Genomic DNA, 16027 nt, shown 5'->3' with positions numbered 1-16027 from the left:
GTTGTCCCAAATTAGCTGCTTTCTGCTTCATTTTTAGCCTTCCTAATGCAAGGCAGGAGAGTTCACCCCAAAGCAAACAGTTCAACCGTCGTTCTGTTTTCGGCATAAGCCATACATTCAGAGCTGTAACAGGTATTCATACGCAGAGTCCCACAGGCTACAAGGTACAACAAGCCTTTTGTGTGCATCTGAACGCACGCCAAAACGTCTGCCTTTGTACTGAACAAACCTGTTTTCTACTGATAACAAAGCCCCGAGTTGTGAAACCTCGCAGTCAGGCCTCTGACTAACAGCTGTTGGTGCTCCAGAAGGACAGGCAGCGGCAGTGCAAGCTTTTTGTACGTCCTAAAACTGATTATTTTTGGAGTCCCTTCATTCATTTGTAACACAAACCCCATTATTTTAACCATTCTCTTAAAAAAAAAAAAAAAAAAAAAAAAAAAGTTCAAAGTTTATGATATACATACACACATAGGCGTCCCTCAGTTTTTCCAACAAAATGCGTTTTTGTAAATAGCGTCGGATAGCGAATCATCAAAGTGAAATCTATTTTGTGCCCATTGGTTTGTATTGTAGAGCGTCAAATATGAGAGTTGGTGAGCGTCGATAAGGCGTTTTGGCATAGGACAACTCCATATTGGTATGTATTATAAAGTGTCCGATATGCCATTCGTTAAAAATGGACCGTCGGAAAGTGAAGGGGGAGAGTGTATGTGTGTATGTAAATAATAAAGAGTTAACTGCCTGGGTAGAAATTGCAAAAATAGTGATAAAAAAACAAAAAGCAAACAGGTACCCCCCCCCCAGGTCTTACTCAAAATTGAAAAAAGTTTATTTAGACCAGGAGTGCCTGTTCTCTATTTGTATAATTTATATATTCTTATTAGAATATGTCAGTGTTAAAAGGGAAGGTTTGAGTGCCTCACACATTTAATAGGTGGGTGATCTAGACCTTCAAAAACAGAAAGAGAAGAACATTGATGAAAACTCATTCAAGCAAAATATATGAGTGTCTAGGAAAACAGACTCATGTCTTTGGCCCCCAAGTAACCCACTTTAGAATATGAAGTATTTCTCTTTATTTCAGATTGTTTCACACACGATAGAACGGATTTACAGCAATATTGATTTTGGTTGATAGATTTTTTTGGGGAAGATATGCCTTCAGGAAAAGCGAGTTGGATGCAACAAGTCGTTTTTTATTTTTCTTATTGCCGTTCACCTTAGTGACACCTAAAAAGTATGTAATTTCTTCTTTTTTAATAAAAAAAACACGTCTAAAAAACTGTTCATCTTTTACAAAGGTCTCAATTGAGATTTGAATGGGACGTAGAGGGTGACAAGATTAGAACCTGTCCACTGTGACAGAGGTATAACGACTATTTTTCTCAGGTATTTAAAAAATGTTTATAGATTTTCTCTGGACTATTAAATAAAAAAAAATTAAACCTGTTTAGAAGGGGAAAAAATATGCTGCTGCTCTCTCTCAAAACAGGTTATGTTCACTGCACCATGATGTCAAAAATATTTTTTAAGGAGAAAAACTCTAATGATAAGAGCACTTTCAAATTCGATTTGTTAAAATTAGATCATACATAGGGTACAAAATGCAGTTACCTTGAAGTCGAGCAACAAGAATGTAAAAATATCAAGTAAGCAAGTGCCTCTTAACCCATTTGGTGTTGAGGGGGCTGTTGAAACCCAATTGCCACGGTCCTCCTGCAATTTGCTATCCCGTGGTCTTGAAGGGACCCCAAATATGCAAATAGAATAGGAGCCTTGCCCCTCTCCTGTTCTGATCGCAGCGAACGCACATAACGATGGTAATGTCACAAGGAGCTCCAACGTACTGCTCCATGTGACGTCCAGTGCACTTCACAAGGACACTCAAAATTACTCAACGAATAATTAAAATAAGTATTTTACTACACGTTGTTACACTGTTCCATTTTTCATAGGGCCGCATTACATGAAAGCCCAACATCAATATAAAAATAATGAACACACAAATGAGACATAGGAAATTAATAATTTATCCCAACACCTGTGTGTGGTTTGGACAGCATTTCAACAGGTTTTTAGCATGCAATTTTTAAAACCGCTAATCTAATGCAAAACGTTCATTGGAACTACAAAATATTCCACCCCCATTCCACGGCATACTTATACTGTACATTTTCAGTCGAACAGTTATGCTGGTCATATAGCCTTTATTTTTATGTAAAGTTATTAATCAAGCCCCACCTGAAACAATCTGCTAAATTGATTTTAATCACTGGGTCTCAAGTGAAGCTTTGTATAATCAGCATTGCATTTTACGAAATTAATTGCCTGATTGATTCTCCGGAGGCAGTGGCTGTCATTACGTCGCTGTCACAGTTTTTGAAAAGGGGTGTCACAACATTAAAAATTATTACATTGTTTTTCTCGTGCGTTGTGGATGCTGTGCCCTGATTAACAAGAAAATCCCAAACTATTCAACATTTAGTAAAGGCATTTTCAACCGAATTCAGAAATATTAATATAATAAATGTTGTGTTCAAAACAGAAAAATAAATCATTCCAATTTCCTTTCAAAAGTAAGCAGAAACTAACATTGCTTTACTTGATGGTTTAAAAATGGCGCTTTAATAAATAGAGATACTCAAACTCAAGTACCATCACACTTGACCTGTGATTATATAGGGAGGAATAAGTCCCGTTGAATATTTAAAAAAAATTTGCACGACTGCAAAAAAATAAAAAACATTCAAAAGCCATTAGGTCATTTGCGAGACGAAAACTAGAATTTACACTCTTTCCCCCCCTCTCGCCTACATATATATATATAAAAAAAGGGAAGACTTGCGTTTTGGTAGAATTAAATGCTCTAGACTTCGGGATAAAAGTTGCTAGTGGAGCAAGATATTCATGTACAGCACCTGCATGTCTTTTTCACCAATCACTGGCCCTTATTCTGTAGGGTGTGATAAGTGCAGGTACCATCATATGAAATCCCCACTGACGTTAATGGGGCTTTTCCTGCGATAACACGTCCTCTGCGCTTAATCACACCCCACAGAATAAGCCCCACTTATGTTCAAAATTTGACGTGAACACAGGGATCCTCTTCACTGGTTGTAACCGACAGTGTGACTGCAGCTTTCCCGGATTTGACCAGCGGATTCAGATTCTATGAATACGATGCAAATACTCCCACTGACTTAAATGGGAGGTTTTTGATCAATCGCAGTGCTTCACAGTGTATAGTATCAGCCCCAAACTGTTATATAATCGGGAAGTACCACTATGTTGTTTTCTTTACAAGTCAGCTTTCTTTTTCGAGATAAAAGGATGGGCTTTACAAAATAAATTGACAAACCATTTCAATATCAGGTTCTAAAAGCTCTCCCCTAGTAATCCTAATAGAGGCATATTAGTATTTTATCTGGTCGTGTTAGGACCTGCAAACAGGGCCTGTCTTGCCGTTGCTTGCAGGCTTACGATGCTTTGGTCAAAGGGTTAAACTGAATGACACTTTTTCAAGGGAATATATAAGTATTTTACTGTGTATTTTTGTCATGTTGGATGTAGCATTGGGCTTCTCTGTCGCTTGTTGTATACATATGCCACGCTCAATAGCTCTCTTTTTTGACACTTATATACATATATATTTTTGGGGGCTCAGGGGTTCCTAAAATGAGCTTGCTGGGGTTCTGTGCGTTGTCTCTCCCCTAGTATGCAAGTTTTAAAAAGTTTCCCAAAATCAGTCAGTGCTACACTTTCTTTTTTTGAACCCCTGGAGTGCCATGGCCGCTACGGCACTCGATCATTCGCTCAGTCACCGATGCCTGAACCGAAGGAGTCCTCTTCTGTTACTCTTCCTGTTAGACCGCATTCGGTGCTCCACAGGAGTGCAGAACACAGCCTCCCTTGCAAAAAAGGAGCAGTTGCATTAGGACGCCGTTACTACATTCTGGGGCAACCAAAGGGTTAATCTACATAGACTGCAGAATATGTCCACTATGGTTTTTTCGAGCTTGCTGAAAAACTTAAATTGAACAAGTCTGCGCCTTTTTAAAAGAAGGGAAGGTATTTGGATGGACAGATATCAATGCAAAACCAGTATGGCATTGAAGGATTACAAGGGCTGTGTGCAAAACAACAGAAGCACATCATACGACACCGTTATCTCAAAGAAAAATGAGTAGCAGTGCTAGAAAAGCTGCATGGGTTCTGCAAAAGGAAATAAGTCAACTACTTGACGTAGCTTGTCTGGAACAGTTACTTATTTTTTCTTTGATGTGAAGACACTGTGCTGCTTCGATTTTTTTGTTTTCAAAGCACCTAGGATGAATGGCAAGCATTGGTTGTAGTGCTTGTACAATAAAAAGTAGTGGTTCTGAGCCTCATTTCCAGAATGCCTGACTCCAGAAGGCTGTGGTTTTCAACATGGTGTCCCGTGGGACCCTAAAGGCTTCACGCAAAGTGACCAGCGGCTATAGGATAAAGAAATTGACAGTTGCAGATATTCTTGAAGGCCAACTTTTTTTAGTTCACATTTTTAAGTAATTAGCTCCAGCTCTAGGGACCGGATTCCCCTAATCCCCAGTTCCCAAAATACTTGCAGGTTAAAATTACTGGTTTTTAACCTCCATCCAGAGGAAACAAAATGGCCTCAAAATTACGCAGGTCGCAAGGGACAATAGGAAACCGCAACATCGGTTCAGGCTTCTTATTGGACAGGTATTTAAATCCCCTTTAAAAACCCGGACGTAATACGGGTAACTTCACTGGTAAGAAACTCTAAGGAGGGGGTTAGATAGGAGGGATTACTGCTTTAAATCATATAAACCCTATCACAGCAATAAAACCTTTAGGTACATGCTAAATAGATGGGCCAAAATTCCTCAAATGTGACAAACTTTTAATAGGTTTAATTGGGTCACAATGCGTATATAAAAGGATTCTTTTGTTCTGAAAAGGTCAAAAAACATGGCTTTAAAACTAGCGACTACTATCTGAATAAGATGTATTCTGTAATAAATTGTATCTACAAAAAAGGACCGACTCACTAATAGCAACCCCCTTTTCTAGTGGTAGCCGAAATCCTCGCGTAATCATCCAGAATATGCCAACAGCATCCATAATAATAGTGTAACCAATTTCATTCATAAAACCAAACATTCCCTGGGGGCCCTAGTGCACATAAACAAGCAGCAAAAAAAAACAAAAAAAGCAAACAAGGCTGTGGCCAAGTAGGGGAGACCTCAATTCATTACCTGCTGGTTGTGAAAGGTGGTTCAGTGTGTGGGTAACATTAATGAACACGGAGGGTTATTCGGCATACTGCGGAAGTGATGACCAGAACTCAATGGGGAAAACACACACATTTTATTTCTGGTTTATAATAGACAGAGCTGTTCGAAATTAAAATCAAATGTAAACACACACAGCATCCCCTTCAAATGCTGGATGGGCCTGAAATATATATAAAACTTAGATTGTAAGCTCCTTGGGGCAGGAGCTCCTTTTCCCAATGTCTTCTTTTATTAATGAAGTGCTTATTTCTATTATATCACGTGTTACTGCTATAAAGTGGTGTACATGGACACCGCTATATAAAGATATACATACCATCATGATGTATCACCACTTTATGTTTTTCACACCCAGAGTACCATGAATGCAGGCATAGAACTACTTTTATTAATGAAGTGCTTATTTCTATTATATCACGTGTTACTGCTATAAAGTGCTGTGTACATGGACAACGTATATAAAGATATACATACCATCATGATGTATCACCACTTTATGTTTTTCACACCCAGAGTACCATGAATGCAGGCATAGAACTACTTTTTTAAAGCCCTTCAAACCACACACAAGTTATTTATTTAATGTTCCTAGTGCGGGCGGCTTGCAAACCCAGTGCAGGCATTTAAATACAAATGTCACCATACTCATCTATTATAAGAGACATCTCTAACAAGACAGTCTCACTTTGTGCCAGAAGCACTAGGCAACTCCCCATTGTGATCCGGCACGAGACGGGTTAAGCTATAAAAGGATGCTACAGTCATGGTTTAATATTCCATCTCTCTTCTGTTTGTAGCCAGATGGGGAGCTGCTTCTCCCTTAGCGTGCCTTCTCCAAGTATTATCTGTATGCATTCCATTTGAATCCAATTTCCTTTTATTACCTCTGCCCAGGTCAGGGATGAATGGCTGTCAGATTCACAGCTGAATTAAAAAAAAAAAAAAAGGAAAACAGCCTCTCTTCCTGAGGCAGCTAGTTTCAATTCACACAGCACATGGCTAATCTACATATGTGAAGGTCACAGCACTTCAGTGGAAGAGGTTAAGACTGGAATGGCTCACATTAAAAGAAAAAAAAGCGTCTCAGTATTTTGGCTCGGTGCCTGACAAAGGAAGATTTGGGGGAATAAATACTATGTGCGTATATTTCTGTATAATGTATGTATAAGTATACCAAAATAGGAGTGTTTACATATATAATAAATATGTATATACATGGAAGTATTCTGGCATCATTAAGGAAGGATGGAGCCATATGTGCTTTTGCAACAACAAAACAGTTTGAGGACCTTATTTTTAGCAGTGTACTTGGAGTCCTTAAAGGGACATTTTTTTTTCGCCATTGAATCTGGTTACAAATTAAAATGTTATGCTTTTCTTTGGGTTTGCTGAATTCAAGCTAATAATCACAATGGACAAAACAAAAATAACAATTCACCCATATACTTGAGGACTGACAAACACCGTGTATCACCAAAATACATTACAGTAGATACAAATTGGAAAGCCCTCCAAAGTTTTAAAAATACTTTAACATTTAGAAAAACAAACAAAAAACAGACAGTCAGCTTCATGTTGCTCTCATTAATTCACTGGCATCCCCAGGAGGTAGGGGACCTTTTAACCAGTGGAAACGGAACAAACAATTTAATGAACAAGAGAGAATTCTCAGTAAATTCTACTTTGACCATCTGAGGATAACAATTGCAGAGATTGTACGTGGTGCATACACACACACACACACACACACACACACACACACACACACACACACACACACACACACACACACACACACACACACACACACACACACACACACACACACACACACACACACACACACATCGTAATGTAGTATCATTTAGCAATAAACGAAGTTAAGTGCCTCTGCAGAAAACAATAACTATGGGAAAGTGACCCCAACAATTAAAGAACGGGGACATGACTGAGGGGCCAAATTCGCCATAGTGGTGTAAGAGTCAAGGAAGAGAGATGGAGGTAAGGGGTATATAATGCAGGAGGTGGCACTTTCCTCTAGAAGTGCTCGAATTGCAGCAAGCATATATGTATGCCCTTCAAAGCATGGTGAACATCAGGCCAGGATGGCTTGTGCTCGATTATAGGCAAGAAGACTATGGGCCCAGATACGATGAGCTTCTGGCAAGTGGGAACCTTGTGTGTGTAAATTCTCAATCAAGCTGTGGCCTTATACCAATTGTCTTAGGATGGGTTAGCAAAGGGTAAACAGGCCTATGGAGGGTCCCTCACTCAAGTATCAGATCAAAATATAAGGGAATTTGCTCATAATAGATGCTACACAATGCTGTACTAAAAAAAAGTTACTACTAATCATATTTCTAACAGTAATACATTTATAAGCTATGCCCAAATGAACCCCCCATGTGTCACATGGAAGGGAAGGAGAGAGAGACACACAGAGGCCGCTATTCAATATGCTGGGAAGCCATCTTACCCTGGCTTAGGAAGACTGTAGCTATATTCAGATAAACGGAGCAGAAATCTTAATTGAGCAAGAGGAAGACAATTCACTGCATATTGAATATAGGCAAGTGAGACAGACAAACACAGACAACAATTGACACACACGCAGGCAAAAACAGTGAGACATCACACATTTACACAGAGGGGGACAGAGAGTAAGGTCCACACAGGCAGGCAAAGGGATTGAAATAAGAGAAAGACAGACAGAGAGGGGAGAGAGATGCTCATGCAGAGAGACACGCAGGCGGACACACAAAGCCAGGCACAGTGAAAGACACAGATGCAAGTGTCACACAAAAGCAGACAGACACCCACACAAAGACAGAGAGAGAGTCGCATATATGCAGAGAAGGCGGCAGGAAGAGGAAGACTCATGTTTTACATACACACACAATGCAAGAGATTCACAAACGCATACAGGGAAAGATAGAAACAGACACACAGGCAGGGAGTAAGAGAAAGTGACAGAAGGAAGGGGAGAAAGGGAGAGACAGACACACACACACACACACACACACACAGGCAGAGACAGCCAGAGAGCAAAATAAAAATGGAGAGAGTGTGAAGGACACAGGCAGAGAGAAACTCTGTTAAAAGAAACACACAGGCAGAAGTACACAGACACACACACACACACACACACACACACAAATTCTATATATGCCGAAGTGGCCATTCAGGCTGTTCTCTGCCACAAATGCCTAGAGAAGTCTCCGGCCGAGAACAGCCGAAATGGCGGCGGCTTTGTCGTGTATAGAATTGACCCCATAAAAAGACATGAACAAAAGGTAGATATAGAGAGGAACTAAATAAAGGTGAGGGGAATAAAAACACATTCAAAGGGGAGAAGACATACAAAGGCAGAGAGACATGAACAAAGATACAGATTTAGACAAAAGACAAAGAGAGGGCACCCACAGACACACACACGCAGAAACAGAGAGTGAGAGAGACACAAATACAAGAGACAGACTTGAACAAATGCAGACAGATAGGAATAGACACACAAAGACAGGGAGCCCAGGAGAGAAACACAGACAAGAGAGAAACGCACACAAAATAAGAAAGAGAAAGCGACACACACACACACACCCTTTCAATATACTGTCCCAGCTCCAGTAAAATCTATGGGATTAAAGTATTTTCCAGGATGGGGAAGATGTCATCCTTGATCATGAATGAGCACCTGTAAGAGACCCATACACAGGGAAGAGAGATGCGCAAAAAAAAAAAAGAGACAAACACGGTACACATTATGCACAACAGCAGAAATAGAGATACACAAACCGGGGATGGAAATATTGAGGGACACACATTCATAATAAAAAACAGTGGAAGACACACACAAAAGGCAGAGAGAGACACACACACACACACGCTCCAGGTTGAAAGGCAGACAGGATTACAGCCGTAGTGTATGCAGCCTCTCTCCCCACCTCTTGGCTGGAAGACTATCCGGTTTTTGGTGTTATTATTCTGTACCCGACAAGCCATATTCTCTAAATAAATTGGCTGAAACCTTCCCACCAGTAAAATTGTGCATGCATCCATTATTTAAACTTTTGAGATACTGTTTTGGAAGCCTGGTACGACCATTGCACACAGTTAAAAAAAAAAAAAAATAAGCATTACACAACATAGCTATAATATATATGGATTCCGGTTTTCTGTGTTTATTTTTTCCATAAAATCAATTTTTTGGGTCGTTTTCATTTGATAAAAACGCATTTAAAACTTGTTTATCAGTACACTTTTTTTTAGTTTCAATACTCCCCCCTTTGTTTACTACCTTTGGTCGGGCTGTCACAAAGTGGAATTTAATAGGAAACAGTGCTTCATTTACGGTGTTTATCGGTTTTAACCGAAAGGGCAGTTGCGGTGTTTTTCGGTTACAACCAAAAACCAAAATGCCTAATTATATACAAGTCATGATCAAAGTCTACAGTGGGTGTGGTTACATACATACGATTATGGGGTAATTCTAGATTATCTGAAGCATCGCTTCGGACAATATAGAATGATCCCCCCAGTTATTTTGTTATGTCACTTACATTTTTTTCCTTTGGTACCAAGGGACAGCATATTTCAAATGATCATAAATTTCCTGTGTGATTTTTTTTTTTATCATTTTACTTGGACAGCAGGGGGAAAAAATGTGTAATTGACATGTTACACTGCCAAAAAAATAAATGTACTCCTAATAATACTCAGGACACTATGAATTTACTAATTTTAGTATAAATGCTGTTAGGCATTGGAGACAAAAAAAATGAAGTCTGGAGCATTTCCTTATGGTAATAATCCTTTTTTCCCTTCTAATCAATCCGGAAAAATGTCTTAATCATAAGGTAAACACTTGTATAATTTGGAATGATGTATTTAAAGTCTGCTACAATAATATTACCTTCTCACTCCTCAACATACATAGATGTGTTATATATTACCCCCTTAGTCATCATGAAGCAACAGGCTTCCCGAAAAATAACTGTTTGGCACATATGTTGAGTGTGAGCTTTATTTGCACATCTCATACAGAACGATACCCTATAGCAAGGAAAAGGTTAAAAGTGTATTAAAGTATACAAATTGAAGATAAATACTAATCACTTGGTTTACCTAATCTGTCCTATTCTCTTTTCTGTGACAACCATTCCAGTGTTGTCCCCACTAAGACATTCAAAATGTTGTTATGAATTGCCTTAAAAAGAGGCACTCCTGGCGACATACATAGGTACGTGTGTGTGTGTGCTCACACTTGTTTTTTTTTTAAATATATGTTTTAAGCACTGAGTCTCCGGAGCTGAACCACATTCATTTCAGCTCTGGGGACCCCTTGCTTCCCGAGATACATACCATCTGGAGGCGGTGCCAGTAGCAGCTCAGATGGGGCTATCAAAATGGCGGCTTTAAAATGTCCTGCATCCTGCGGGCCAATAGGATGCTGTGACGTCATCCCATGCAGCTTCCTACTGGCCCACGGGACATTTAAAAATTGTGGATTGAGATACCAGCACCCCCTTCTGGGTTACATATCTCGGGAAGCAGGGGGTCCCCAGGAGTGGCTGCCATGAGTATCTCTTTAAGTAGTGTCCCCAGGAGCGCATCTTTAATTATTATTTTTTTCTAATCATATGCTAGCTTATAAAATCCATCAGCGTTTTTCTAAAATAAGTGTTTTTTTCTGTGTTTTACCACTTTAAAATGGCCCCTTAGCTCATTACTGCATATTTAACATTGCTACTACAGTACATGCTTTCATCCATTATGTAGGACACCCCAACTGAATCCTTATATTGTACACTATTATTCATTAATTTTTGTTATACTTTTCCCAGGGTTTGGGGGCTAGAGTATATCTTAATTGCTGGACCAGTTCAGGAGGAGTTAAATGGCAAAGCACCTTCACATTATTGCAAATCCATTGTACACGTATGTGCATGCATATTTTTATCTATATATAGTGACAACTATGTACTCAGCGCTTTACAAGAGGCAATACGTGTAACATACAAAATCAGGCAATCGGAAAGAAAATCCCTACCCTTAGAGTTTACATTCAAGTGAGACGGTACCTTTAAATGTGTTATTTACACGGACAACCATTGCACTATCTATATATTAATATTTAAACACTGTTTCTCTGTGCTACAAATACAATGACAGCAAAATCCTAATACATATAAAAATAATTTGAACAAAAACCTTCTGCCTAAGCAGATCTATTTTCGCCAAGCGTCAATTTATATATTGGATTCAACAGCAAATGTAAATAACAAAATATAGATGTATAAAAATAAATAAATAAAAAAGTTCCCCACCCTCCTAATATTTTCACTTCAACGTGGCAATTAATAACAGGCCACCCGGCCATGTTTGTTAAATAGGTTTCAGATCCATGCTGGAAGAAATTAACAGCAACCAAAATATTATATACACAAAAGCAATCTTTAAAAAAAACAAAAAAAAAACAACTTAATAATGGCAAGATGAAACACATAATAGTAATAAGCCAATTGTCAAAAACAAACACACAGACACGTTTCTAGGCATATGTAAAAAATAAATAAATATCTGGAACGTTTATATAACCCCCCCCCCCCCCCCCCCCCAAAAAAAATGCTGTGGATTGTCGGTCCCCCTCCCCCATATGTACTATTGTGCAGCTAGAAGCTATCTTGCTTCCCTGTGCACCAGTGTATGTGAGCAGTGTTCATGCGGAGGATGTAGGGAGCCTGCACTGTCAGTGAATGCTGCTTGCTTCTCATTATTTGTGGCACAGCATATCTGTGACTGTACTGCTCAGCACTTCTATTTACATCAGCAGTGCTAAATGCCCAATGGTGAGAGCGGAGCCAATCAGATGGCAGATTAGATGTCAGCTCAGAGGCAGCTGTCTGGAGACTATTACAGCCAGTTTACCTCCACAATTCAAATTCCAAACCTTGCAAAAGAGACCAAGTCACTCTTCAGACTCCAGTTGCTAGCAAGAAGCACATCAGCCATCCAGTGCAGTTTGTCTGCAAAACGCAGCGTCCCAATCCATTAAAACCCAACAAAAGCTATTAAAATAGCATTCCTCAATGCAAAGGGATTCGCTTTACTTGAGAATATTGCCTGATAATACATGTTTTGCCTCTAAAAACAACGACATGCGGGCAGCTACATTCAATGGTGAGCAGCCATTCCCTCTCGCTTTGCCTCAAATGAGGAAAGAAAGAAGAAGAACTGTGTCTCCATTTTTTCCCCCTACTGTACAAACTAGATTTAAATTGTAATTAGAAATAAGCTATGCATTTGGATCAAATGTAGAAGGTACAGTAGTTGCAATGTTTGGTGCTTTGGACTGATTCAGTGAAAAGCATCATGTGAAAACTGCATCAGATGCACAGCAGAGATCCACTTATGAATATGCATGATTATGGTAAACATATTTGTAAAGACAAAACCAAACCGATTCCTTGTTTTCGGGATATATTTGACAGATGGGAGACCTAGCTATTTGCAGCAATGGCTACAGATGTATTTAGTGTTTGCTCCTCTAAGAATATTTGCAAGGGCAGAATCACTGAACAATATGAAATAATCAACCATTAAGCACAAGGAAACATAAAATAAATACAAATTGTCCATAAAATACACTTAAGACCTCACTCCCCCACCCTAAAATATGGTATATTGGGTGAGAGATGAAATGCAATTGTTTTATTCTGCTTTTATTCTTTTTTAAAGCCTCAAAATCTGGTCAAACAAAACAACGACACGACTGCAAAACCTCCCCCAGCAGAAGGCTTCTCAAATGGCTGCAACCCTTTATAAGGAAATAAAAAGTGTATGGGACATACAGCAACAGACTAAATACTTATGTACAAATACAGACTGGTGGCTGGTTTTGCCTCATGGATGCATGCTTTTGTGTACTGTACATACATTTTTATTACAGATATATATTTTACCTGGGATCGGTTGATGCTCTGCCCAGTGCTCCCAGGACTCATAGCTGGGTGATTTCTTTGTTGTGCTCCCCAGCCTGTGTTGGCAGCTCCATACTGGGACCCCATGTCTTTGCCCATCCCTATGGGCTGCGGGCTCCCTTGGGTGCTTACTGCCTGCTGTTGAGCTGCATTGGGGCTGCTGTAATCGGGGTAGCTGCCTCCATAGCTCCTCATCATAGGGCTGGGGGAGGTCAGGAGCTGGTTCAGGGTAGGGGTGGCCCCTGATGGGTGCTGGTTTTGTCCCTGGTACCTCTGGAAGCCCCCTGTGGTGGAAGCACTGGGTGGCTTGCCATGGCTGACACCCCCTGCCCCCATCATCGTGGTGGTGCTTTGCCTGGGGGAGTTCAGCACCCCATATCCAGAGGCTGAGCTGCCATAGCCTCCTGCTCCTCCTCCTGCAGCAGCAACAGCAGCAGCCCTGCTGTATCCCTGGTAATGCTCATACTGGCTGCTCCCATACCCTTCATGGGAGTTTTGCATGGGGTCCATGCTGCTGCTGCTGCTGGGGGCCGAGGATCCGGAGTGCATGATCCCCATCCCAGGGCTTTGTTGTCTGCCATATTGATCAAAGCAAGGCCCTGCTCTGCTTGCAGCTGCACTACCATAATAATTATTAAACTCAGACACCGAGGAAGATGAAGAAGAGGATGAAGATGATCCCCCGTTGCCACTAATATTGTTATTATTGCTGCTGCTTGCTTGCTGTTGCCCTCCTCCTAGCATTGAATGCTCATACCGGCTGCTTATGGACTCCCCGATCAGCATTTTCCCCTGCAGATCGTCCTCTTCCCCTGTTTTGCCAGCCCTCCTAGGCTGGGGGTCGCCCTGATTGCCCAAAGCAACGTCCTTCCCTGCTGCACCAGCGTTATTACAGCCCTCTTCCCCTCCACCATGTTGTTGTTGTTGTTGCTGCTGCTGCTGAGTCTCCATGTCTGACGCCTCGCTGCTGCTGCTGGTGCTGCCTCCTCCAGGGCTGCTCTTATTCGGGGCTGATTGCTGTGCTGTCCCTGCGAGCTGCTGCAGTTGATTGAGTTGCTGGGGTGGATGTGGATGGTGGGGAGGGTGCTGTTGCAGATGCTGGGGTGCATGGTGGGGTGGGTGCTGCTGGGGGTGGTGGGCATGGTGATAAGGAGGGTGATGTGGGTGAGCAATGGGTGCAAGATATTCCCCACCACTACTACCTTTCATCTTGTGGTTGGGGATCCCTCCACTCATCTCCATAGCCTGGTAGTGGGGGGACACTGCAGAGTTGCTCCCTTCCTTCATCCCTGCGTCCGAGCTGCTATTATTATTATTGGTATTATTAGTGGTGGTGGTGGAAGAAGAGGAGGATGATGGCGGGGATGATGTTGAAGGTGAGGTTGCATTAGTCATGCTCACTTCATGGTGGTGATGGTGGTGGTGGAGGTGGTGCAGGAGATGGTGTTGGTGGAGGTGATCCACATTATTGTTGTTGTTGTTCATGCTGGTGCTGCTGCTGCTGCTGTTGTTGCTGTTTGGAGCCCCATCTCCCAGTCCAATGATAGATCCTGGCCCTGTCCCACCAGGGTTAAGGTCCTGGTTCAGTCCGGGGAGACCCTGGTTTTTCCCCTTATTGTTCGCATTGGTGGTCGGAGGGGCTGCTGCAGCTGAAGCCACTTGCGCGGCCATGATCATTGCAACATTTCAGTCAATCGCAGAAGCAGCAAAACAGGACCCTCCAAATAGTGCAGTAAAAATACAATATGTAAAAAATAAAAAAAAATTCACAAAACAAGATAAATAGCAGCAAATTCCAAGGGAGGGAAAAAGACCCGAAAGAAATAAAAAATAAATAAAAAGGTAGGATTCTTGTAAAATGCAAACCCTTGATCACTCCAAGTTAATAAGGAAAAATGCAGAAGGGGAAAAAATACATTAAAAAAAAACCTACATCAAAAATAAAAGAAAAACGTTGCTGGATCCTCACGATCTGTGCCTTTTCCTGCTGTCTGATTGCATGCTGAAAGTTTTTTTTGTAGTTTAAGGATTTAAAATGAAACTTTTCTCTGCGTCTGTGTCTGTGTCTCTCTCCTTTTCCTCTCTAACCCGGATATAGGTATACACAAGTCTGGCTGAGCCTATCTGGCCCAGCATGGCTTGAGAGAGGCTCTAGCAACCATTATCCACTTCTTTTCTGATGACTCCAGTGCACATGGAAAACCTGGGCCGGATTTTCTTCCTGCTGCTGCTGGAGCCAGGCAGTATTTCTGAATGGGAGAGGCAGGCTGTGTAGATCTGTGCAGAGGACTGTTAGCACGTAGTTGGCTGTGTGAAGCTGGGGCACATGCCCTTTGTTATCACAGAGCCTTGTCTGCCACGGTCCCCCCACTTCCAAGAGAACAAATCCTCTCTGGTCCTACACTCCAAGCACGGTCAGGCAGCTGCTGCTGGGGACATGTGACTTGAGAGAATCGTCTTCACTCCCCTGCCTGCTTTGCTCTATCCACCCCCCTCCTACCCGAGCGAAACAACAGAGGGGAGGAGGAGGAGTGGCCGCAGACTGCAAGGGGAGGACGGCAGCGGGGAGGGAAGCTCACCAGCCCCTGCAGCTCTCATGCTTCCACTGCATGACATGTGTAGAGAGAGATGGGTGTGAAGGAGTTGTTCTTTTAGTTCTGCAGTGCTGGTTGGGATTGCCGAAATGGCCAGGAGAGGAGGGAGTGAACAAGTAAAATTAGAGGTGTGTGTGTGTGTGTGTGTGTGTGTGTG

The 16027-nt window shown here is 41.4% G+C and overlaps 1 protein-coding gene across 13 annotated transcripts in view; it reads right to left on the bottom strand.

Annotated features, from left to right (window-relative positions):
- The window catches only part of ARID1B (AT-rich interaction domain 1B), a 398185-nt gene extending 382369 nt beyond the window's left edge, over window positions 1-15816 (bottom strand). For 6 of the 13 annotated variants that reach the window (XM_075596966.1, XM_075596968.1, XM_075596967.1 and 3 more), the window contains exon 1: window positions 13259-15816. In XM_075596966.1, coding sequence (XP_075453081.1) covers window positions 13259-14953 — 1695 coding nt within the window. In that variant the 5' untranslated portion in view covers window positions 14954-15816. The remainder of the gene's footprint in view (window positions 1-13258) is intronic. The other 7 variants (XM_075596970.1, XM_075596974.1, XM_075596972.1 and 4 more) reach the window with 2 other exon arrangements.
- Window positions 15817-16027: the final 211 nt, after the last annotated feature.

Source organism: Ascaphus truei, chromosome 4, assembly GCF_040206685.1.
Source record: "Ascaphus truei isolate aAscTru1 chromosome 4, aAscTru1.hap1, whole genome shotgun sequence".
NCBI lineage: Eukaryota > Metazoa > Chordata > Amphibia > Anura > Ascaphidae > Ascaphus > Ascaphus truei.
The sequence above is the reverse complement of the archived record's forward strand: the minus strand, read 5'-3'. Positions and strand labels throughout refer to the sequence as shown.